At 35.8% G+C, this 26,710-nt stretch overlaps 1 protein-coding gene across 2 annotated transcripts; it reads right to left on the reverse strand.

Annotated features, from left to right (window-relative positions):
- Positions 1-481: 481 nt before the first annotated feature.
- On the reverse strand, positions 482-26,270 carry CCNH (cyclin H). Of its 2 annotated transcripts, none has more exons than XM_011377790.2 (9): positions 25,976-26,270; positions 23,682-23,804; positions 21,738-21,811; positions 20,366-20,576; positions 16,875-17,038; positions 7,179-7,249; positions 4,323-4,434; positions 1,289-1,349; positions 482-705 (listed from the first exon to the last, which is right to left on the reverse strand). In XM_011377790.2, the coding sequence occupies exons 1-9, from the start codon at positions 26,090-26,092 to the stop codon at positions 664-666; spliced, it is 975 nt and encodes a 324-aa protein (XP_011376092.1). In that variant the 5' UTR covers positions 26,093-26,270; the 3' UTR covers positions 482-663. The 2 variants fall into 2 exon arrangements, with proteins under 2 accessions (XP_011376092.1, XP_011376109.1); XM_011377807.2 differs by lacking the exon at positions 25,976-26,270 and adding an exon at positions 25,844-25,968 and having other exon boundaries at positions 485-705.
- Between the last annotated feature and the right edge of the window lie 440 nt (positions 26,271-26,710).

The raw sequence follows: 26,710 nt of genomic DNA on the forward strand, positions 1-26,710 counted from the left end.
GATTAATGGACTCGAACATACAATTTGCTACTACCCACCTTACCTTTTAGCAATTTGAGGTTTTATCTAGACAACTTTTTATCTAGACAACTACTAAAGACTATTTGTTTCTTTTTCAAAAAACCTATTTGGAAATGTTTTCAGTTAACAAAATGAGGAAAACAAATATTCGTTACTCTGGGTGACTAGCTCTCAGAACCCTATAACAGATGAAGTACATCTTGCAGTTCAGTAGTAACATACGAATAACAGATATATCAGGATGGCATTTGAGAAACCACTTATAAAGGTTTCTAGAGTGCAAAAAGCATTCGTTAGCATGTTTAAAGCCGACTGCTAAGTTCTGTTGTTTCAAAAGGGATGTTTGCTTATTGCATTTTGTTTAAAACAATATAGGCAAATAAATTAGAGCTTTCGTTTGGCTATTTTAGAAAGACTAATTTGATATTAGTCATGGTGGGTCAAGATTATCCAAACCAGGTGATATTTTGGTTCCTTTGAAGATGTTTTATTTCACATAAATCTACCCTGAAAGGAAAAACAAATAAATAGAAAAGTTTACTGGATTTTGATGCTTTCAAATTATTTCATTTGTAAATAAATTGAAATGCCGAACATGCTTCATCCTTCTGTTGATTTGTTATTAGGGTTGACAAATCAATTTCAAAGGTTAGAATCTACCAGGTCATCATCAGTCCATTCTTCCTAAGAAAGAAAGTAAAGGTAGTAAGGGTAACATTATAGTGAAGCATAACTACTATGATTTACAGCCTTGCCTCCCTCTAGAAAAATGTTTTTACCAAGATCACAGACGGTAAATAAACTAGGAGAATTTCTAGTAGTTTAATCTTATAGTAATATAACATGGTCTCACCAGACTACTCCAGTGACAGGAATAAAGGTACAGTTATGACCTTCTGCCTCTGATTATTCATTTATATCTGACTTGCCAGGTATAATTTTAAAAAAGTGGGTGGGGTTGAAGAATCCATGAAGAGTAAAAAATATAGCAAAAATTTAGCATGTATATCCCTGCTGCTTTCCATGGCCATAGGAAGATTATTCAAGGAACTATTTTACTGTTTCAGAACAGACTAAGAAGTCAGAAGTGAGAAAAAATCTCTAATAATGGACAAATTACATAAAGAAGGATGCAAAACAACATAAGTGAAGACTTTCAAAACCTACACCTCTAAATATAATTCTTGCACTCTGGAACAAAAAACTCTTAACAGTGTGGTCACACCAGAATGTACAATAACTTAATATTTACTTTTGGAGAACATACCTCATCATGTTTGGATTTCTTTGAGACATAATCATCATCTTCATAGCCTTTCCTCTTCTTCCTGTAATTAGGCAACAATCAATAAACAGTTTAATAACTGACAACTATAAAATAAACTAGCAAGGCTATATGAAATATTATATATCTACTAAAGAACCAAGCCTAGATAAAGGGAAAGAGAAAAAGAATTATGGATAGGAAGACAATACCTTTCATATTGATCATTAAATTCAACATAATTTTTTGGAAAGAGAAAAAGAATTATGGATAGGAAGACAATACCTTTCATATTGATCATTAAATTCAACATAATTCTATTGAAAAAATCTTAATAGAAATTTTCATGGAATTTGTCAAATCTAACTCTGACTTGGGAAAGATTATGCAAAAACAGCAAAAAAACAACAGAAGTATGGAGATTTTGTGTAAGTCTCATCAAAACACTATATAAAAGCTATGGTAATTAAATGTATGGTATTAGCAAGGATTTAAACAGATTAAAATGATTACAGCTGACAAGTAAAAAGCTATATAGAAATTTATGAAATATTAAATGGCTGGTACGGCAGGTTATTTGGAAAAAATTAAAATTTTACCTCACACCATTCACAAACAATTCTAAATGGTTTTAACAGCTGACAAAAGGCAAAATTATAGATTTATTTAGGGTAAGAAAAATTATTTGGATGTAAAAGCACAGAACAAGGACAAATTTATATATCACAAAGTGAAAGAAAAAAGAATGGCTATAGAATATATAAAAAGATGAGTACATATAAAATGAACTACAAAACAAAATGTCGCAAAATTGGTCAAGGGTTATAAGCTAGGAATAAAGAACACAAATGACTTAAACACAGAAACATTAATACCTCATAGTAATGGGAAATGCAAATTTAAATACTAATGTGATGCTGCTTTTTCACCTAGACAGGCAAGAGTTAAAGACTGATACTATTAAATGTTGTATAATGTATATGAAAATATTAATAAGAAAAAACTTGTTTCGTACACAGATGCAGAGAAAGAGTTGGCAAAAAGGTAAACACTATTAAGTTACAACACTGCAGTTACAATTGAGATTTGGGTTTTGGTCAAATAGATCTTTGGTTTACCTGTATTGAATGACTTTAATGATATAGTCATTACTTATATAATGAAAAAGATAAAAGCATTTTGAAGACCAAGGAAAACAAATAGTTTATCCTAATGTAGTACTTATAAGTGTGGTCCATGAACCATTTGCACTGTGTAATAAGATAAATACAGAAACTAAGTGTGTTTAGAAACTTATAGAAATTTGAGATTAATTTTGACTTTAATAAAACTGAAGCTTATATTGTCTTTATTCATTTTTCTAGTAATTAATGTCATTATAGTTTACAAAAGTATAGATCTATAATGAATTTAAAGAAAAATAATAATTCTTTACAGACAGTTTGAGAAGCACCCCTCAAGTACTCAGGTATATAGAATTTGCTTTGCATGGTACAAAGCGGATGGAAAGTTTATATTATATGGATCCATTCAGTTACCTAACTAACTAGTTTAGGATTGATAGTAGTTCCATGATCTGGAGACTGAAAATTTTTTCATTAAAGAGACAGATAGTAAATGTATTAGGACTTGTCGGCCATTAACAGATTCCATGACAATTACCCAACTCTTGTTCTGTAGTGTGAAAACAGCCAGAGACAATATGCAAACTAATGGGTGTGGCTATGTTCCAATAAAACTATTTCTAAAAACAGGTAGTGGCCTGGATTTGACCTATATGAGCCATAGTTTGCCAACCCCTGGTCTAAGCCCATCAGTGTGAAAAAAAACATTATCAGTGCTGCAATACACTAGTGCCTCCTTATCTGCGGGGAATACGTTCTAAGACCGGCAATGGATGCCTGAAACTTCAAATAGTACCGAACCTTATATATACTATCTTTTTATATAGCTACATACCTATGATAAAGTTTAATTTATAAATTAGGCACAGTAAGAGATTAATAACAATGTAACAATTATAACTATAATTTATGTAGTTTTAAAATACTGTATGTACAGTGTGGATATGCTAGACAAAGGGATGATTCACATCTTGGGTGGGACATGGCAAGATTTCACCACGCTACTCAGAATAGCACACAATTTAAAATTTATAAATTATTTTTGGAATTTTCCATCTAATATTCTTGGACAGCAATTGACAGAAACCATGGAAAGCGAAACTGCAGATATGGGAGAGACTACTATTTCATTCATTAAAGTCAACATTGTTTATTTCTCTGTAACCACACCTTCATCCCTCTTAGCTACCAATGAAACCCAGGATGCAATCTACCAATTTTAAGTTTCATATTAAACCATTGTTTGCAGTTATAAATAGTCCCATATTTTGTATACTTAAGAAATCTCTGGATATTGTATTATACCATATAGTTAAAGACTTCGAATCATGTGTACCTTAAATCCTTGGAATGCTGTTCTGGCTTCTCCTATAGTAGCATATATTCAACAATTATAGAGATCAAAAACATCTCAAATGCATCTTAACATGCCAGATCTAACTCCCACTACATTTTAACGAATAAGGTAGAACTTTTGAATCAGAATGCATTCCACAGAAAATAGTTTACCATTCCTATTACCTGCCCAGATCCCCAACTGTTAACACTCCTAAAAGCTGAAGCAGATCCTTCACTCTGCAAAGCATAAAGAGCCAGAATATGGTGATTTGCACATTCAGCCTACAAATCAGTAAGAGACATTATGGATCATAAGGAACACCCAACAGTACATTTTCCTATTCTATCTTCAATATAAAGTTTACTACTGAAAGAAAATACACCAAGTTTCCCTATTCTAGCTAACAGAAATAAGTCCAGAACAGTGTACTTGTTCCTCAGACAAGATCTCAGACCTGCAAAGAATCCAAAGATTAAAAGGACAAGAAGAGGTTCAGGGATTCCCTAGGAAGACTGTCTCATGGACAGGATAACGATTATATCTATTCTTGAAAAACACTGTCACAACTACTTACGTAATTACGTTAAGTGCAAGCTCAGCAGAGTGACATCTCTCTAACTTCTGTTTCAGAACAGCAACTTCTTCAGATCTGGGTGGTTCATATTTTTTTACCAAGTTTCTCATGCCTATGTGGAGATAAAGAAAAAAAGATTTATACTAGACAATAAAAAGCTTTGTTCTCATAAGGGAGTTGAATAATATTTTTCTATCTCGTTATGGGAACAGCATAACACTCTTGAAATTATGTGATTATCCTTATCAGGATATGTATTCTGCATTAAAATCCAATGAACACCATACTTTTAGCTCAAGTAATGATAGCTGTCGGCTGCTTAGCCCATATCATGTATAGTAGTAGTCCCCAACCTTTTTGGCACCAAGGACTGGTGTTCCTATGAAAATCCAATGCCTGCTGATCTGAGGTGGAGCTGAGGTGGTGGTGCTAGTGCCAGGGAGCAGTGCGAATACAGATGAAACTTTGCTCATTTGCCCACAGCTCACCTGCTGTGCAGCCCAGTTCCCAAGAGGACATGGGCTGGTACCGGTCCACGACTCAGAGGTTGGGGACCCCTGATGTCTAGCATAAAGATAAGCATGCTCTACAATCTAGTATTTTTTTCAAATCCCATTGTCATTTTGCTGTTTCAAGGCTTTTTAAAAATCTCTACATGGTTTAGCAAATAAGCTTTGTTCCCTGCCAACAACCACATTCACAACATTCTATCCTATAGATGGTAGATCAAGAGTGTACCTCTTGTTTACAAAGGAAACTATTACTACACAACCTATAAAAAAGGGAGGATTGCTTAGTAAAAACGTGTCAAACAGTGATCCTTTGCTTTAATAGAACCAATACGTCAAACCATCACCAAGAAAACAATGTCCTCCTTAGGCTAAAAGCAAGGACTTTAAAATTGCAGAAACATCCTCTACCTGGACTTTTTATGTTATTCAACTACAATAAACTAAAGAACATAAATCTCAAGATTTATCAGGGAAATGAGAGAAGCAGGGCTTATTATTAGCGAGCCACATGCTCCAAATGGGTGACTATGCCACTGACTTACTTCATAATGCAAGTAAAGCAGTGTTTTCAATTGAATTTATACTTGTGATTCGACACCCTTTGGACAATACCTTTGTTCTGAAATATCATGAATAAGATATAATGTCATTAAAGCTCTGAGTATTTTATCAAGAGCTATTCTTATTTTGTATTAAAGTAAATGGAGTAAAAAATAAGGTACTGATATGAAATCAATAATAAAACTGGTAGCTATAAAATGAGCACAGTGGGTTATTGTTAAGGCCCCTACTACCTACTAAATTCCACAATCCTAATTATCAATGCCAGGTTACAATTAGCTTTGGATGTGAACCCTCTAGTGGTATAACTGAAGACCTACAGTTTTAAGATAAATCACAAATCTATCGTTCTCAGAGGGAAGCGCTCAAGATCATTTCAAGTAGGTATCAAGAAATGATACTTCTATGTCCTAAAGCATCTTAACATTTAAAATATAAAAATTACATCCACTTACTATCACCCAAAATCAAGATCTTTGGTACCATATTTTATTGGTTTATTCAGTAAACTACAAATTTAATTAAGAACAATGGCACAAAATGTTTTGGAGACAATTGACTTAATCCTAGAGAGTAGCCAGAGATCCAAGAGCGCTCAGTGTGGCATGGACAAGAATGAAGAATAGAGAGGGCTGAATACCTAGCCAATCGGGTAATTGGAGGTTCTACTCAACCCTTAAGATGGGGTTTTTCAATATCAGCATTATAGTTTGGGCTGGATAATTCTTTGTTAGGCTCTATTATTTCCTGAGGCTATTAAAAATTACTGCAAACTTAGTAAGGCTTAAAGACAATAAAAATGTATTCATAGTTCTGAAGCCAAGGAGACTGAAATCAGTTTCACTGGGTCACAATCAAAATGTTGGCAGAGCCACTATGTTCTCTCTCTGGAGGATCTAGGGGAAAAATCCATTCCCTAGAATCCTTCCCTATTCCAGTTTCTGGTAGCTGCATCCCTTGGCTTGTGGCCATATTACTCCAGTTTTCATGGCCAGGATCTTCAACTCTCTCTCTGCTGTCTTCGCACTGCCTTCTGTGTGTCAAACTTCTCTCTCTGCCTTTCTCTAATAAGGACTCTTGAGACTGGGTTTAGGCTCTACCTGGGTAATTCAAGATAATTTTCCCATCTCAAGATTCTTACCTTTATTACATATGCAACTCCCTCCTTTTTCCATATATGGTAAAATTTACAGGTCCAGGGATCAGGACAGGGACATCTTTGAGGGGCCATTTTACAGCCTACCTAGAGGGTTTAATGTGAATTTTATGTTTAATGGCATTCTTACCTCCACTCACTAGATGCCAGTAGCAGCCACCACTACTCCCCACGTTATGGCAGCCAAAATGTCTCCAGATATTGCAAAAGTTGTACCCAGTTAAGAACCACAGTTTTTGTAATATCAGCTAACAAAATAACTAACAAATAACACATGTTAACTAGTTAAAGTTGATTTACCTATAACACAAGTTCCAAATTTAAATATTATACTTAAATTTAGTTCCCTTTAGATCTTTTTCAGTGCTTATCTCATATTTGTGTACACTTTAAAAGGACCGTTTTGAATCTCAACCTTTTCTGAATCGGACATTTTTACTTTCCTAAGTTCTATATGCGTGAAAACTGTCCTGTCACATAACTTCTGTTTCTCACCAATACATGCTTCATGCTTCTATACCATAATTCGATGAAAGTAAATATAAACAATAACCTGTTATCTCAAGTTAAGTATCAAGATATTTATTTACAAATTAGCAGTGTAATATTTTGTATTCTTTTACTTACTTTTCATTATATCTAGTAACTGTGACAAGCAAGTTCTGTTCTCTTTCAGCATCAGACTTTCTGATAAATAACTGGTAAGAAAGGAAAAATAATTTAATTTGTTGTACACATACAGCATCTCGAGAAAACCTGACAGCATATTTTTCTCCATGTTCATTTCATCAAGGTCAATTTTAAAGTTAATTTATTTAAAAAGTATTAAATAACAATACTTTGAACTCTACAAAACTATAATCTATAGCTCTTATGGTCTTACGGATTTACAACTTAGGTTAAAAAATGTTAATGTTCAAAATAATTTCTATAACATAAGCTTTCAGAGGTATGAAAATAACAGTAGCAATGGTCATTACTTTTAACATTAAGTGTTTAATATATAAACGTTATAAGTCTAACTTCGTTTTACAGATGAGGAATCTGAGTCAGAGACAGATAAGTCATGACCTTGTAACTTCCCCAGTCACAAAGCTAGGAAGTAACAGAGGTAGAACCTGATACTAGTAAGGATTCTCTCTCCCCTTAATACCAAGTCCATGTTAACGACAGTTGTTCTTGAGACTAACAGTTATTCAAACCAGTAAGAATATCACCTCGATACTTTACAAATCTATTACATCTTATCTGCACCAAGTCCAAATCAAAGGTGTTAATACTTTTCCATAAGTGAATATAAAGTCTAGTTATCTGATTTCCTCAGAGCCAATGACCGTAGTATGAGAGTAAAATTCCTATATTTAAATGTTTACTCTGAGGTTTTATGTACCTGAACTTGATCTATAATTGATAACAGCCCAAATAGATTCTCAAGGCAGAAGTAATCTTTCAAATATGAATGCAAAAAAAAAATTCTCTCTTGGATGAAATAGTTACAAAAATAGAGACAGTTCTTTAAGAAATTTTGTTGCTATATGTCTTTTAAACTACCCAGGTTATTTATATTACATTACTTTGATAACTAAGTTTGATATTATATCTTCATCATCTGCTGTGGGAATAATTCACTTAATACATTTCTGGTTATCAGTAATTCAAAGTAAGTTTTTCCCCTTTTTCTAAAACTCGAAACTTAAGCATAAGGGTAATGTATTTTGTTCTAAGAGTTAACTGACCACATTCTTCACCTCTGAAACTTTAAGGCAGCAATTCTTAATCTCGATCTTGAATTAGAATTTTAATATTTTGACTTAAAAAAAATCCATAGGCAAGCAAGAACATCTAAGAAGTCAAACTAGGAAATGAGAAATAAAGATCTAAATACAATGAAAAAGAAAACCCAGAACTAACAACACAGCATCCTATGAATTATAATCTAAACCATCACCAGCACAAGGGCTTTCCCTTTTTGAAATTAGCAATAAATGTAAAAGCAATATCGTATTCTTCCGGTCAAGGTAGTGGAGTAGGTAGACACCGTGCTCACCCCTCATCCCACAACCACGTCAAAATTATAACTAAATTACATCACAATCATCATTGAGAACCACCTGAAGCCTAGCTGAATAGAATTCTTATTACTAAAGATATAAAGATGAAGCCACACTGAGATGGGTAGGAGGGGAAGTGATGGTGAATGGGCTGGTCCTACACCCATGGTGTGGCAATTAAGAATCAAGAGGGATATCTTGGCTGTGGAGGACCCCCTGAGCAGCAAGGGAATCCTAGCCCGACACTGGGCTCCCAAGCCTGGAACACCAGTGCTGGTAAAAGAAGTCCCTATAACATCTGGCTATGAAAAGCAGTGGGGTTTGTGTCCAAGAAAGACAACAGACTTTTAGATACCTAGGGGTTGCAGGTCTTAAAAAGACCATGCACAAACTCGCTCAGCACTCTAGCACAGGAGCAACAGCTTGAAAAGCATGAGGGACATAAGGGGAGAAACTGAATAGCTTCAGAGCAAGGGCTGGAAAGTCAGGGAGCAGAGCAGCTCTCTCCAGGATGGGACGTGCTAGCAAGTGCAATGATTCCTTTGTTGACACCTTCCTCTACCCAGTCTGCCAAATATAAATGTTCCATTAATCTGCTTAACACCATTTGCCCTGCCCTGGTGATTCCTTGAGACCCCACCCAACCCAACTTGGGCACCCAGTCAGAACTTCTTTCAGTGGCCCTTCCATACAAACAACCTGCCTCGGCCCACACTGTAGACTTTTCTAAAATCTGTCAAAGGTCCACAAACCCAAACAAGCAGTGACTGGGCTCAGCATGCTATTATTTCATGCTAAGGAGCCCTGAGCCTGCAATAGTGGCAGCCAGGCTTGATTCACTGCATTGCCTCTCCCAGATAGCTACCAACCACATGTCACTTTGTAGTTCCTACCCTCCCAGTGGCCCCAGGCTGGGCACAGGCAGTAGCTAACCTTGGCCTGCACTGGAGCCCCTCTCGCCAAGGGCCCCAGACCCAACACACCAGTGTCCAGCTTCAGACCACACCGAAGCACCACCCAACCAGTTCCACAAATGACAGACCCAAAGGGTGGACCTGGCAGGCACCAGAGGCCTGTTGAAGTGAATCTCACCCTGTGGGGTCAGCCTATGTATAACAGCCTGTCCACTGTAGTCATGACCAATCCATAGAGCCAGTCAGTCTTGAGGGTCAATTCTACCCACTGATGTGTCAACAGCAATCAAGGCTCAACTATGAGAGGGCATATATAACCCACACAAGGAACATCCCTAGAGAATCTGGCTCATGTAACCGAGGAGACTGTACCACTGGGCCCACAGGACACCTACTACATAAAGCCACCCAGCTAAGACTGGGAGATGTAGCAAATTTACCTAACACACAGAAACACACACAGGGAGGTAGTCAAAGAGAGACAAAGAAACATCCCAAATGAAAGAACACAACAGAACTCCAGGAAAAGAAATACATGAAATGGAGACAAACAATCTATCAGATACTAAAGTCGAAACACTGGTCATAAGGATGCTTAATAACTTAGAAGAAGAATAAATGAACTCAGTGAGAACTTATACAAAGAGATATAACCCATAAAAAAAGAACCAATCGGAAATAACGAATAACAAATAAAGAATACTTTAGATGGAATCAACAACAGATTAGATGAAGCAAAGGATCAAATCAGTGATCTGGAAGATAAGTAGCAGAAAACACCCAATCGAAACAGCAAAAAATAAAGAATGAGGATAGTTTAAGGGGCCTCTGGGACAACATCAAGTGTGTATCATTCACACTATAGGGACAGTAGGAGGAGGAGGAGAGAGCAAAAGATTGAAAACCTATTTGAAGACATAATGATGGAAAACTTTCCTAACCTGGCAAAGGAAAGACATACAAGTACAGGAAGCACAGAGAACCAAACAAGATAAACCCAAAGAAGCCCACACCAAGACACATCATAATTAAAATGCCAAAGGTTAAAGACAAATAGAATCTGAAAAGCAGCAAGAGAAAAGCACTTAAGGGAGCTCCCATAAGACTGTCAGCTGATTTCTCAACAGAAACTCTGCAGGGCAGAATGGACTGGCCTGAAATATTAAAAGTGACGAAAAGCAGGGACCCACATCCAAGATTATTCTACCCAGCATAGGTATCACTTAGAATTACAGAAAGTATAAATAGTTTTCCAGACAAGAAAAAGCTAAAGAAGTTCATCACCACCAAATCAGTATTACAAGAAATGTTAAAGGGACTTCTTTAGAAGAAAAAATAAAAATATGAATAAGAAAATATAGCAAAGAAATTCTCACTGACAAACACAGTGGATCAACCAACCAAAAAACCAGTGCAAAGGTTAAAAGGCAAAACAAAATCGTGTAATTATGATAATAAATTAAGAGAAGCTCACAAGCACACAAATGAAGTAAAAACAATGACAAAAATAAACATGGAGGAGGTGAGTAAAAATGGTAATGACTTAGAATGTGTTCAAACTTAACCAACCATCAACTTAAAATAGACTGCTATAAAGATAGCTTGGTATATATGAAGCACATAGTAACCACAAACCAAAAACCTACAAAAAATATACAAGAAATAAAGAGAAAAGAATCCAAACACGACACTACAGAAAGTCATCAACATACAAGAGAACAGAGCAAAAGAATAAAAAAGGAACAGGAAAGAACTACAAAACAATCAGAAAACAATAAAATGGCAATAACTACATACCTATCAATAATTATAAATGTAAATGGACTAAATGCTGCAATCAGAAGACATAGGGTGGCTGAGTGGATAAGAAAACAAGACTCATAGATATGTTGTCTATAAGAGACCCACTTCAAAAGACACACACAAACTGAAAGGGATGGAAAAAGATATTTCATGCAAATGGAAACAAACAAAAAGGCTGGCGTAGCAATTCTTAGATAAAATCGACTTTAAAATAAGGGCTATGACGAAACAAAGAAGGATATTTCATAATGAGAAAGGGATTAAAGTGACAAGAGTATATAACTCTTGTAAAGATTTATGCACCCAACATAGGAGCACATAAATATATAAAACAAATATTGACAAACATAACAGGAAAGAGAGACAGTAATAAAGTAATAGCAAGGGACTTTAGCAATGCGTTGACATCAATGGATAGGTCATCCAGGCAGTAAAATAAACATGGAAACAGTGGCCTCATATGAAACATCAGACCAGATACATTTAAATTGATATTTTTAGAACATTTTACCCAAAAGCAGAATATTCATTCAAGTGCAGTTCTAACATTTTCCAGAATAGACCACATATTAAGCCATAAAGCAAGTCTCAAAAAATTTAAGAAGACAAATCATATCAGCCATCTTCTCCAATCATGTTATAAAACTAGTAATCAGTTACAATGAAAAAAAAAAAAACAACCCCAAAATACACAAACACATGGAGGCTAAATAATACGTTACTAAACAATGAATGGGTTAATAATGAGATCAAGGAAGAATTCAAGATACCTTGAGAAAAAAGAAAATGAAGACACAATGACTCAGAATATATGGGACACAGCGAAAGCAGTCCTAAGAGGAAAATTCATAGCAACACAGGCCTACCTCAAGAAACAAGAAAATTCTCAACTAAACAATCTAACCTTATACCTGAAGGAACTAGAAAAAGAACAGCAAACAAAGCCAAAAGTGAGTAGAAGGAAGGATAATAAAGATGAGAGCAGAAATAAATGATCTAAAAAATAAAAATAAAAAAAATACAAAAGATCAATGAAACCAAGACCTGGTTCTTTGAAAAGATAAAAAATTGATAAACCTTTAACCAGATTCATCCAGAAAAAGAGAGGACCCAAATAAACAAACAGAAATGAAAGAGAAGTGACAAATAACTCCACAGAAATACAAGGGATTGTAAGAAAATACTATGAGCAATTGTATGCCAACAAATTGGACAATCAGGAAGAAATGGATAAGCTCCTATAAACATACAATATCTCAAGACTGAGTCAAGAAGAAACAAACCTAAACTGATCGATAAGTACTAACGAAATTGATTAGTAATCAAAAAACTCCCAACAAATTAAAGTCCTGGACCTGATGGTTTCACAGGTGAATCTTACCAAACATTCGAAGAATTAATACCTATTCTCAAACTATTCCAAAAATTTCAGGAGGAGGGAAGACTCCCAAGCTCATTTTACAAGGCCACCATTACCCTGATTCCCAAAGACAATACAAAAAAAGAAAATTATAGGTCAATATCCCTGATGAACACAGATGCAAAAATCCTCAACAAAATATTAGCAAACCGATTCAGATATATATTAAAACGATCATACACCATGATCGAGTGGGATTTATTCCTGGGATGCAAGGTTGGTTCAATATTTGCAATTAATGTAATACACTACATTAACAAATTGATAAAAACATATAATCAAGAGATACAGAAAAAGTGACAAAATCCAGCACTGATTTATGATACAAACCCTCAGCAAAGTGGGAACAGAGCAAACACACCTCCATATAATAAAGTCCATATTTGACAAACCCACAGCTGATATCATACGCAACAGTGAAAAGCTAAAAGCGTTTTCCTTAAGATCAGAAATAAGACAGGGATGTCCACTTTCACCACTTTTATTTAACAAAGTATTGGAAATCTCAGCCACAGCGATCGCACAAAAAATAAAACGCATCCAAATTGGAAAGAAGTAAAACTGTCATTTGCAGATGACATGGCACTACACATAGAGAACCATAAACAGCCCACCCCAAAACTGTTAGAACTGATATATGAATTCAGTAAGTAGGATACAAAATTAACATTCAGAAATCAGTTGCATTTTTAAACACCAATAATGAACTATCAAAAAGAAAACAACCCCATTTACAACTGCATTGAAAAAAAAATCTAAGAATAAATTTAAGCAGGCAAAACACCTGTACTTGGAAAATTATAAGACACTGAAGAGGCAAATAAATGGAAGCATAGACCTTACTCATAGGAAGAATTAATATCGTTAAAATGTCCATACTACCCAAAGCAATCTACAGATTCAATGCAATCTCTATGAAAATACCAATGGCACTTGTCACAGAACTAGAGAAATAATCCTAAATTTATATGGAGCCAGAAAAGATCTCAAATAGCCAAAGCAATTTTGACAAAGAACTACAAAGTTAGAGGTTCATGTTACCTGATGTTAAACTATATTACACAGCTATAGTAATCAAAAAAGCATGGTACTGGCATAACAAGACACACAGATCAATGGAACAGAATAGACAATTCAAAAATAAGCCCACACCTATATGGTCAATTGATCTATGTCAAAGGAGGCAAGAATATACAATGGGGTAGATAGTCTCTTCAATAAATGGTGCTGGGAAAATTAGACAGATACATGCACAAAAAAATGAAACAACCACTTTCTTATACCGTATATAAGAATAAACTCAAAATGAATTAAAGAGTTAAAAGGTAAGACCCGAAACCATAAAACTCCTAGAAAAAAAACATAGGGAGTAAACTATCACTCTTAATAAGTCTTATCAGGCAATGGAAACAAAATAAACAAATGGGACTACATCGAACTAAAATAAAGTTATAAAATAAAAAGTTATAAAATAAAAAGTTTTTGCACAGCAAAGGAAACTATCAACAAAACAAAGACAACCTACTTAATGGGAGAAGATATTTGCCAATGATATATCCAGCAAGGGGTTAATATCCAAAACATATAAGGAACTCACACAACTTAACACCGAAAAAGATCTGATTAAAAAATGGGCAAAGAACCTGACATACTGATGGCCAACAGATATATGAAAAGCTGTTCAACATCACTAATCATCAGGGAAATGCAAATTAAAACCACAATGAGCTATCACCTCACACTTGTCATAACAGCTATCAATAAATCAACAAATAAGAGTTGGTGAGGATGTGAAGAAAAGGGAATCCTCGTGCACCATTGGTGAGACTAAAGCAGTAGTACAGCCACAATGGAAACCAGTAATGGAAGTTCCTCAAAAAATTAAAAATAGAACTACAATATGACCTGGCAATCCCACTTCTGGGTATTAATCTGAAGAAACCCAAACCATTCATTCAAAAAATACATGTAGCCCTTTGTTCACTGCAGCATTATTTACAATAGCCAATATATGGAAGCAACCTAAGGGTCCATCAATAGACAATTGGATAAAGAAATTATGGTACATGTATGCAATGGAATATTACTTGGCCATAAAAAAGAATGAAATCTTAGCATTTGTGAAAACATGCATGAATCTAGGGGGTATTATGCTAACTGAAATAAGTCAGAGAAACACAAATTCCATATAATTTCATAAGTATGTAGAATCTAAAAAACAATAAACTAACTCATAGATTCAGAGAATAAATTGATGGTGCCAGATGGGAGGGTCTTGGGAGGGCTGGGTAAAAAAAGTTGAAGGGATTAAGAAGTACAAACTGGTAGTTATAAAATAATCACAGATATGTAAAGTACACCATAAAGAAGGTAGTCAATAATATTGTAATAACTATGTATGATGTCAGGTGAGTATTAGAATTACTAGGGGGGATCACTTTGTAAGTTATATAAATGTCCAACCACTGTGTTGAAACTAATACTGTATGTCTGTAATTTAAAAAATTTTAATAAAAGCAATGTCATTGTACTCAAAAAAATTCCAAAGTAAATGTGAAGTTAATGATTCGAAAGTATTTCATCAAAGGAAAAAGTACTCAAATGATTATAGTTCCTGGGAATGCTACAAAAGCTTATTTAATTTGAAATGAGCTCAAGGTACAATTTCAATTTCGCTTATCATAAATAAATTATAATTTAGCAGAAATTATAACTAAGTAAATTTTAAAGAAGAAATAAACTAACTTGCTTCATTCTTCTCAATTTACAAAAAATCCTCTAAGAAAAATCTCACCTATGGAAGAATCTGCATATACACTGCATAAGATACAATGCTTAAACAGATTATCAATCATCTGGTTATTTGAATTGTGGAAAAGAGGCTTTCTTCCCTTAGAGACTAGAGGCTCCACACTTAAACTCAACTGATATCAATTTTCTGCATGACTATCGTTCTAAACTAGGGCGAGGATTCACAGCTTGTTCATTATTATATTCCTAAAGTGTAGTACAGTGCATGGTACATAAAAGGCACTCAATAAAGGCTTGCTTAGAAATTAAATGGACTATAAACCATTTTCGGATTAAATATATAAATTTATATACAGCTGGTGAGCTGCATTTGTAGACAAGAGGCATACAATAAATTAAACAAGATACAAAAGCCCACAATCCCTTGTCTTGGATTTGTTTTGAAATACAGAATTGTTCATGTCCTAGAAAGGTAACCTGGTGTATTACCATAAATGCCAAATACACACTCCAGTGATGTTTGGGGCAGTATCCTATCATCTGTAACAATTTTCCCAAGGAAAAATATTCCCATTAAGTTGATTAAAGACTAAAACACATCTGCTTGTTTGCTGCCACCATACCAATGGACTTTGAGATTATGGATGGAGGATTACAAACACAGAGAACAGTTTAAGTTTAGAAGGTTTTATCTTTCTTCCCTAGCAATTTCTAGGAATGAAATGAAGAACTTCAAAAGCTTAAAAAAAAAAATAAATGTAAAAATTTTTAAAGTCTAATTTGCTGCTAGCCTGTGCTTAAGTTATAAATAAATATAATATGGGTATAATATTTAGTTAATCTGTATACAAGCTAATGCTTTAAGAATCAACTTAATTCATGTAAAGTGTTTATCAAAGAGCCTGCTTCTCAGTGTACATTTTTTTACGTATTAGCTCTATTTATAGCTCAACTGCAATTCATTTGGCCATTCCCTAAAGCATTATTCATTCAACAAATCTTTACTGACTTCTATATGACACACATTCTCCACAGCAAGAGAATGATGACAAAACAAGGCAGACAAATTCTGTATACTCATGTTCCTTACCAGTTCATAAAACTTCTAAATTTGTCATATACTATTAGCTGTATCAGTCTTTCGGGATCACCTGATTTACTTCCACCTTAGTTGTAAATGGATCATCTTAGCTCAAGGATATCTTACTCAATTTTTAAACATTTCCTTAAAAGGTGATTTGTTTCTTCCCTCAGTTGCACTCACTAACGCCTCCAGCCATAGGAGATATAAAAGACTCTATTTGCAAAATGAACCTTAAAAACTCAGACTTCAGGAAGAAACTGAGTAACTGAGTTTGAATTAAGTTAAAACACAAATTAATACCTTTCCATAGTAATTCCTGCTCGGGATGCACTCGATAAAATGGCAGTCAGGGCAATTTGAGAAGGTGTATATAAAAGGTATGCATCCGTCAACGCAATTCTATTAAGAAAATCATCAGCTGTTTTCCTCAAAATCTCTGGATTCTCCAACATAGGATAGCGGGTCTAGAAAAAAAGTTTGCAAATGTTATCACTTGCAAGGGTTTAATGGAGCAACGACAGTTCAAAATATTTATGTTAACCAGGAAGTGCTTCAGTGAAGGATACTTTCATAAAAGTAACTCCTTTTCTATACTCCGGCAACAATCTTTTCATGTAAAAATATTTTGTATTCACCATTAGCATGTATTGAAAATACAATCTTTAAATAAGAAATATGCTTTAAGGTAATATAGCTAAAGTTTCAAGCATAGTTCTTGGCTATTCTGATTTATGTTAATCCCCTTTTGTCTTTTTCCAATTGAGGCTCTTAGAGATTCCACTGGGTCTGAAGTTGACCTAAGAATTACGTACTCCCAGGTAAAAACTTTCCAAGCAATCCAGGTGATTCAATGTGAGGCCACATTTAGAACTAAAGCACTGCCCCCTCATTTTGATTTAAAATTCCTTCTACTCAAAGTTTACTTTGGAGAAGGTAAATGGAAATTAACCTTGGTCTGATTACAGAATTATTTTTAGAATATGCCAAGAAATATGGAAGTTCCCATATTTCCTGACAATTCTTATCTTTTAAGATGAGCCCTAAATCCTTGGATTTACATATTAACATTCAGGTCCCAAAGCAGTAAGAAATCTTTTCTGTACTCTGAAACAAAATATCACATACAATTGTGTAGTCCTGCCAAGGTCTTGTCATTATCCTAAAATCTCTGACCTCTGATACGACAAATTCAGACATTCCACTCTGACCACCGCGTTGCTCTTCCAGATACATTTGCTCAATTACTTCGCAGCTGTTTTTTGACTTCCTCTTCAGAAATCTTTGGTCTGTTATCATTCTACTTGCTTCCACTCACTAGTGTCCTCTGGTCCTTTCCCTCCTGAATATCCTGTCCCAATATGCTGCCAACACATTTCTGGCAAAATTCAACAGTAGGTGAATTCAATAAACCTGCATTGGAACCATATCTAAATCTCTGGGTGCTGCTAAAGAAATAAATAGGTTCGTTGATCTCAGCAGGGCTTTCAATACTGCCTAGCTATGATAATGTTCCATAGAAAATTTGTTCTATTTTTCAGTGACCATGTTAAACATTTTCCATCTTGAAGTCATTAATAATTCTCAGAAACTCCGTAACTCTCATAAATGATCTCTGCTTTTAACAAAGATACTCTCATTTCCTGCCACTGCCAAATCCCCAGGCAAAACACTATCCTCATCCACCCTCTCCTCTTTCCCTGCATTAAAAAAGCTATTATTCTAAGGCAACCCTTCTATCTTGCTGAGAAACCCATGACAGCCCTGCTACCTTACTCCAAAAAGAAACCTGAGCTACTTATTTTCCACTTTTCCCTTTAAGTTTTCTTTTACTGCTAGCCTTCCACATCGGTTTCTTCCACAAAACAAAAACCATCCCTTTCCTTCATTTCCAGCAGTTCCCCCATCTTCTAAATCCTATCTTCTTTTTCCACTGCAAAGACAAGCCATCTAATAATCCAAGTTATGTATACTTGTTTGCTCACCTATTTATTCCCCAACTGGCTCCAATCTGCTTTCTTCCTCCATACTCCATAGAGACTAATTTCACCAAGATCACAAATGACCTTTCTGGCACAAAATCCAGCAAATGTTATCCGTCTACTTTAACTCTGTCCGAATTCTGAGCAGGACTTGGGAGTTGCGCATACTCATCTTCTAAAAGTAACCCACTTCCCTTCATTTCTCTAGAAAGTCCTACCTCTCTGGATATTCTTCCATCTTCTTACCAGTTTGTTATCTCTCTCTACCTACTCTTTAAGTGGTCCTCATGGCCAACCCACTTTAAATTTTCCTGGGGCAATGATGCCCAAATCTGTACCTCCAGCCTAGCCATCCTCTCTGACTTCCAGACACAAATGACTACCCATTCGATGCGTTGCAGACAATGGAAATTCATGATGTTCCAAACCACATTCATCAACTCCCAAACCCTCCACCATCAGCAAATCTCTCCTGTGCCGGTATTTCCTGTATCAGAAAGCATACCACCATGTGCCCAGGCCAGAACCTAGGAGTTCCTCCTCTGTTCTCACTCTCCACAAGCAATTAAACCTCAAGCTCTACTGATTCTGCCTACTATCTCTGAAGCCCAAGCTCTCTCTGTACCCCCTGCCATTACAGGAGTCAAACTAACAGCTTATTAACTGGTACCCCTTCAACCATCCTAACCTGTTCTCTACATTATCATGACACATATAGATGTGCAATAAATACCTGATGGGGACTGATGCATGAGCTTGCCAACATGATTTTTTTAAGATGTAAACCTAATTTATTTTAAAAATGCAAAACTGATTTGCCATTCTCTAGATTTAAATCTTTCACTGGCTTCCCATTGCTCTATTTAAAATCCTTAACATCACCTCCACAGTCTAGACTCTGCCTTCCACTCAGGCAGCATTCTATGGCAGTCTTCCCCTGCAATCTCTAGGCTGTTTAGGTTCTTTAGTGCACTATGGTTCTTGAATCTGGGCCTCTGACCAGAGAGGCCTGACTGGAATGCTCTTTCACCACTTAATTCCTACTCTTGCTATGAATTTCATTTTAAATGACACTTTCTCAGAACTGTTTTCCCTTTTTCTCAATCTGCTATCTCCTCCTAAAGTATCCTATACTTCCCCTCTGTATTACTGAGCACACTGAATATATGCTTGTCCTTCCCACTAGACTGTAAGGTGTATAAAAGCTGAAGCAGTTCTTGTCTTGTTCCTGGCTTTATTAGTGTTTGGCATGTAGAAGGTCCCCAAATTTCACCTCTCAATTGAGATTAGTGAACCAGTTTCCAACTTCTGTTTGACTTTACTCAGACCATCCAAATCCTCTTTTAGAGCCAAAACAAAATAAGATGCTTTTATCAATGTTTATTTACTTATATTTTTTATGCCTACATATAGATTCCAGTTCACGATGCATTAAAAAGTCACTTAGCAATCTTTTAGTTTAAAATGAAGAATTTTTTATGGTTCTTTAAATCAGATCTATGACAGTACACTTCAGTTAAAAAGAATTATCTTATGTCTTTAAAAGCATTACTCTAAACTCATAATTGTCCTTATTATGGTCCCTGGACCAGTATTTGCTGACCTATTAAATCAGAAGCTCTGGAACTGTAGCCCAGCAATGAGATAACAAGACCACCAGGTGATGCACACCTAAGTTTGAGAACTATACTGCCCTTGAGGTCCAGCTGTAACAATTAAGATAATTACAAGTTATAATTTTGGATTCTTTTGGTTACAGAACGTTAGCAAAGGAGTATACTCTATTAGTTTCCTTTATATCAACAAGATTACCTTTAAATCAATGAGAAAGCCCTCGAACGGTCTATAAGGATTGTGGACAATAAGGTGGAAATTAAGTTGCTGTATAAGCAGCAGTTCATACTCCAAAATCTGTTCCAGTGCCTTCTCCTGTCCAAGGGGACTCTCCCGTAGATTTCCAACAAACTGTGGACTAGATACATTGAATTCATCTACTTTGCAGGCCAAAAATGCACAGGTGAGCCTAGAGGAAAACATAAGGAATATAATGAAGCACCTTAAGTTCAGAATAAAATGCAAGTCTAAATTACACTTTACTAGGAAGTCATTTTCTCACACACACAAAGGGGTAATGTATATACTCCGAAAAATATCTAAACATTTTATTTCTAAAAGTACATTCTAAAATTGCCTAATATTCACACGTGATTATGCTAGACACCGCAAGGCATTTTTTTTTTTCTTAAAAAGAGGAACAAATAGTTTCCTAAATTTTTAATCCATTAGACTATAAAATTAGGTTGAACCATACAACATTGCCACAGCATTCAACCATTACTAACTTAATGGCAGTTTCTATAGTTCCACTTAAATATCTGGAAGAATAATTGAAGAATAAGAGTACTTTGTATCATGAAATATAGATGGAAGAGAAAAAAATACGATAGTACACATATATGAACCATTTGAGTACGGGATGAAAAGTAGATTAAAGGAACAGTGTGGAAAGCCCGTCGGTAGAAGTCTCCAAGGGCATTTGAACAGGGGATTATTACCTCAGGAAGAAACCTATGAAACTCTCAAGGATACTACATAAATTTCAGAGTTAGAAAGTAGTAGTAAGATTACCACAAAAATCAAGATTGAAGTAGCAAGGGACTGACTTAGACTGGTAGAAATCGGACTTAGAAGGAGAAAAAGTAAACAAGGACAATGTGATTGACAGCAAGCTCTTTGATGAGTCTCATACTAATTTCAATTTTATCTTTAATGGTAAGCATAGTGCTCAGCAGAGAGCAGGATCACAAAAGACCTTTGTTCAACTGAAATAAATATGGAGCTATAGGACTTGTAAACTGATTGGATATAGTGAGAGGAGGAGTTACTGCTAATGATTCTCACTTGCACTAACTGGAAGACGAAAGGTGCCACTAACAAAAAGGGATGTTAAGGAAGCTAGCTTGAGAAAAACAGAATTTGAATTTGGGCAAGTTAAAGTTGAGATGCCATCAGTATTACAGGAAGGGAAGTATTATTATAGATGTTTAAGGAGTATAATGAGGGATCTTAAGTTCAGAATAGAATGCAAGTCTAAATTATCCTTTACTAGGAAGTCATTCTCACACACACACTAGGATAAAAGTCTTCATAGATGAAAATCAATAAATAGAAGACTTGTACTTACATTATTATCCGGGGGTGATATTCCATTACTGAGTTATTAAGATAAAAACGCTTGAAATACATACAAGCTGTACCCTAAAGTTAAAAATACATATACTATCAGAATCTATTCACGTTAAATTTGTTAAAAAAAACTTATTTATCAAAAGTTTTTCTGAAAAGTTATCCATATAAAATACCAAACTTGTTAATTCTTCTTTAATCAAATAAATTGTGATAAATTACTATAGAGATGCCAGAGCCAAAAGACCCTTTTGTTGTCTTCCTCAACCCATCCTGAGTTCTCCTTCCTATGGTTACTGGTTCCCAGTTTATTTTTAAAAAGTTGTGTTTCAAGAATTCAGAGTAACAAAAGTGGCCCAAATTAGAAAAATTTCAAGGAGAAAAAATACAATGTTCACAGCTTAACCAGTCAATCTTGTAAAGAATATTGACAGCGTAACACGGTTGGTGCAGTACACCCTCTCTCTAAATCTACTCCAGATTTGATATTAACCGTGATCACTACTGCCAAATCAAACAGAAGCAGCATCACCTACTGTTTACTAACTGCATCCCATGTGCCAGGTTCTGTGCCAAGCACAAAACTATCATCTTATTTTAATCCTTACAGCTTAAAGGATTAGATGAAGCACTGCTATCTCTACTTTACAGAGAAAGAAACTGATTATCAATGAGATTAACTGACTTGTCACACAGCTAATAAGGGACAAGGCTAGATTCAACTAATACCTGCCTGTACTTTTAGCTACTATGACATTTGGCTAGAACCAATTAAATAAACGTTTATTTATTTTAGAAAAAAAGAATATTTCCTTGAAATATTTTGTCATTTTATGTTAAAAACGAAATTCTTCTTCCAGGATTCAGTTTCTTTATCTGAAAAAAAAAAAAATCACTTAAATCTACTACTTTTTGTACTCTTTCATGAGAAAAAAAAAAACAAAAAAAAAAACAGAACTAAATCTGGAGATAGAAGCTAACTGAGTGATCTAAAACAATTCCAGAATCATTGCTCTCTCAGATGAAGGTCTGGTAAACTAAGACACTATGAATATTTTTGGACTTGATATTTTCAATAATCTTCAATTTTTTCAACTATAAAAATGGAGATTATTTCCTAGGGGTTTATTCCCTATTGTGTCTTAAGTTATTCACTCTCTATAATTTTAAAATTTAAGATACTTTCAATGAATAGAGACTTTCATATTTGATCTTCATGACAAACCTGTGAAATAAGGAAAAAATATTTTATACTCCTTTTGTTCTTTATCTTTCAGCTTGTTAATCTATCTTCTATAAAAAAAAATACATAGAAATAATTATAGAGACAGTAAATCCATATAGCCATGAAATTCTAACTACCTGTTTCTCTCACCATTGCCCCACTATAGCAAACACACACAGAGACAAGTGGGGTCCTCAGAACCATGTATATGAAACAACTACAAGACAGTTTTTTACCCAAAGAAAACCTCCAGCTTCTACTAATCAGGTTTAAAAATTCCTTATGGCATGAGTTTCAGCTGGGGTATATAATTACAAAGGATTAATGAATGTATTATTTCAAACATGTGTGTGATAGAGTTTTTTAAAAAAGCACTAGTCTATGTTCTGGTCCCAGTTCTAGTGCTCATTAATTGAAGACTTTGGAAAAGTTTTTTTTTTTTTCTATATAATGAAGATGTCATGACATGTCTAGCAGATCTCAAAATTCTTTTGACTATGAAACGAGACTTGAAACATTTTGTAAGATATGGTATAGGAATCCATAATTTAAGGCAGTTATTGAAAAATATATGACAAAAACTTAAATACATAAATTATATATTTATATAACCAAGGTGCATTTTTTAATTAAGTGGATAGAGGACTGAGTTACAAATTTAGAAGGTCAGATTTCAGAACATGAAGGAGATTATACTTCATCACTACCATAACTTACCACAACAGACCTTGGCATTGCTGGTTTAAACACTGAACAAAATTCCAATAATCTCTTTTCATAGTATTTGCAGAGTGTCATTTCTTCATGAGGCTCAAGAAAGACTGGATCATTTGGAAGAACCTTTAGATCACAAGTTACAACGTAAGTTCAGTGAATTAAATAATTTAAAAATATGTTTCTATCCAGATTAGTTTATATCTCCAGCCAAATGGAAATTCACACCTAATTTTCTCTTTATAGAATTGTTAATTATGACACAAAATAGCTTTAAGAAAACATTTAATAATCTAAAACTATACCATAATTTCACGATTTCTCAGTATGTCAGCTGGACATTTGCTTTAATAAGGTATAAGCAATCAAGATGGAGTGTGTGCATACGCTCCCAGGTTTGATGTCATTATTTAGAAATCAAAAAGAAGATACACACTGTTAATGGCTGGAAGTTTTTAAGATTCCTTTCTCAGTCAGTAATTAAGTCACACAGGTTGAGGTAAAAATCAACAAGTTACTCAAGGATAATTCTGAGCCTGAAAACATTACCTTTTATTCATCTTTGTAAACTCTCTACAGAATCCACTAGATGATTAATACAATTTTACAACAAATATCCATTATTAGGTGCTGTTACTGGTTTAATTACAACTACCCAAATAAAAAATATATTGAAGTCCTAACCCCCTAGTATAGGCATACCTCTGAGATAGTATGGGTTTGGTTGCCTACAACTGCAATAAGCAAATAGTAATCTTTTTGCTGGTGGAAGATCTTGCCTTCTGTTTGCAAAAAGAAAAAACATATCTATGAAGCACGATAAAGTGAAAGCTCAATAAAACAAGGTAGTCTGTACCTCACAATAAAACCTTATTTGGAAATATGGTCTCTGCAGATGTAACTAGTTAAGGTAAGGTCACATTGGAGCAGAGTTGGCTCCTAATCCAATGTGACTGGTATACTTATTAGAACAAGCTACAGAAACATAGGGAAACATAAGGATGGAGGTAGAAACTGGAGTTAATGCTGCCCTGAGGTTACTAGAAGCTTCAGAGAGCAAATACTGACCAGTCTTTATCTCAGACTTCTAGCCTCCAGAACTGTTAAACAATAAATTTCTGTTGTTTGAAGCCACCCAGTTTGTGGTAATTTTTTTTATGGCAGCCCCGGGAAACTAACACAAGTGCTAACTTTATAAAGACAACATGGTCTTGTGCTTTAGAGCAGGAATGCTGGAACTTGATTCCTTGGGTCCAAATTCCGATTCTGCCATTTACTAGCAATACAGCCTTGAGAAGTTATTCAACCTCTTTGTTCTTCAGTTTCCTTAGCTGTAAAGCATGCATAAGAGTAATCTATACCTCAGAGGGTAGTTATGAGTATTAAAAGAGCTAACACTTTCTAAATACTTAGAATATTGCCTGGCACACAGCACAATACTACTACTTTGAGCAGCACAAAGTGATACGCAATAGAAGGACTTAAAGGTAAAAAGTATATTATCTCAGTTCCAACAGTTCTGAGACATGGAATATTTGAAGGGAGGCCAGTGTTAAATGGGTGTTGGGCACTGTCAGAAAAGGTAGTTGGGAGCTACAACAGGAAGAACCTGACTGTCAGGCCATAACCCAAACCATCTTCCGTCAATTAATTTGTGCAAACGGTCCCGGGCCTCCCTCCCTCCACCCTGCCCCCTACAAGCCAGGATGCCAGAGGTCTACTTAGAATAGCATCTGATAAAGTTAATTTCCCCTTTTAAAATCTTTCAAAGGTTCCCCAACCACTGATCATAAAATTCAAACTCCTTACTTCCAACTTGCAAGTTTCCTACCTTCTCCTGCACAGGTGCTCAGCTTCCACTACACGGGACCTAGAACATTCCACCAACCCGCCATACAACTTGACCTCCCACTTTGCACCTGTGGCTCTGTCCTCCTCGAATGTTCGTTCCCCATCTTAGCATCAACTACTGGGAAAAGCATTCCCCGACATTCCCGTTTGACGAGTGAATGGCTCTAGTTTCACCATACGTAGACATCCCTCAAAGTCTTTTTCGCCATGTTACTGGTTACTTATCTACCACTAAACTATGGAATGGCGTCGGTCTCTGTACTCACAGCATCTGGCAAGGTGCTTGCCTGTTTATTAAACAGATGAACGCGCACCTGCGGAGCCAGGAGAGGAGGAGGGGTGCAGGGAGCCTCCTGAAGCCAGGAGGGTGGGGAAGGTGGGGGATGTCCCGCAGCTGTTCAAGAATTTAAAGGCCAGGGCAAGGGGGCGGCAGCCGGAGTCCTCACCTTCCCGTTCGCCACCGCTTTGCACTTGAATTTGCGGTTGGCGTCAGCCCGCAGTCGTGCCAGCTGCTCCTCACTGGCGAAAGTCCAGTGCCGCTTCTGGCTACTGTTGTGGTACATCTTTAAGTCCGAGACCAGGCCCAAGTAGTCTGGAGAAAAAGACCGCAAACGCCACAACACCGTGGTGAAAACCGGCCACGCCACGACAGCCGAGGGCGTCAGGCCGCCCGGCGCGGGAGTCCTGACGTCACAATCACGTGGTAATTCCGTCCGCAATCGCGCTTCCGGAGAAGAGTGCGAGAACACCTCGCTTGTTCGTCTGGCCTCCGCCTGCTACGCAAGGGGATGGAGCCTATGGATTTGCCCCTCCTTTCTATGAACCTCGTCTAGAGCTCCGCCCCTTTTCTACAAAATTTAAAGGAGAAGCGACAGGCAGGGTTATCTCAGGGAATGTAAAGTGAGGGTATGTTCAGGCTAACATAAATAATTCACATGGGGGGAATCAGAAATGGGGAAGGAACTTGGGAGGGTGTCAAATTTTAAATAGAATATTCAGAGTAGGCCACACTGAGAAGGTGACATTAAGCAAAGGCTTGAAAGAGTTGAGGGATAAGTCCTATCAATCAGGTGGGAGTAATTTGGGGGCAGTTAGAACACTCAAGGTCCTAAGGCAGAAGTATTCCTGGCTCTTTAAAGAGAGTGTGCTTGGAGCACTGCCAACTATTTCTACTTCAGAGA

The sequence above is a fragment of the Pteropus vampyrus genome, unplaced genomic scaffold (genome assembly GCF_000151845.1).
Source record: "Pteropus vampyrus isolate Shadow unplaced genomic scaffold, Pvam_2.0 Scaffold11, whole genome shotgun sequence".
NCBI lineage: Eukaryota > Metazoa > Chordata > Mammalia > Chiroptera > Pteropodidae > Pteropus > Pteropus vampyrus.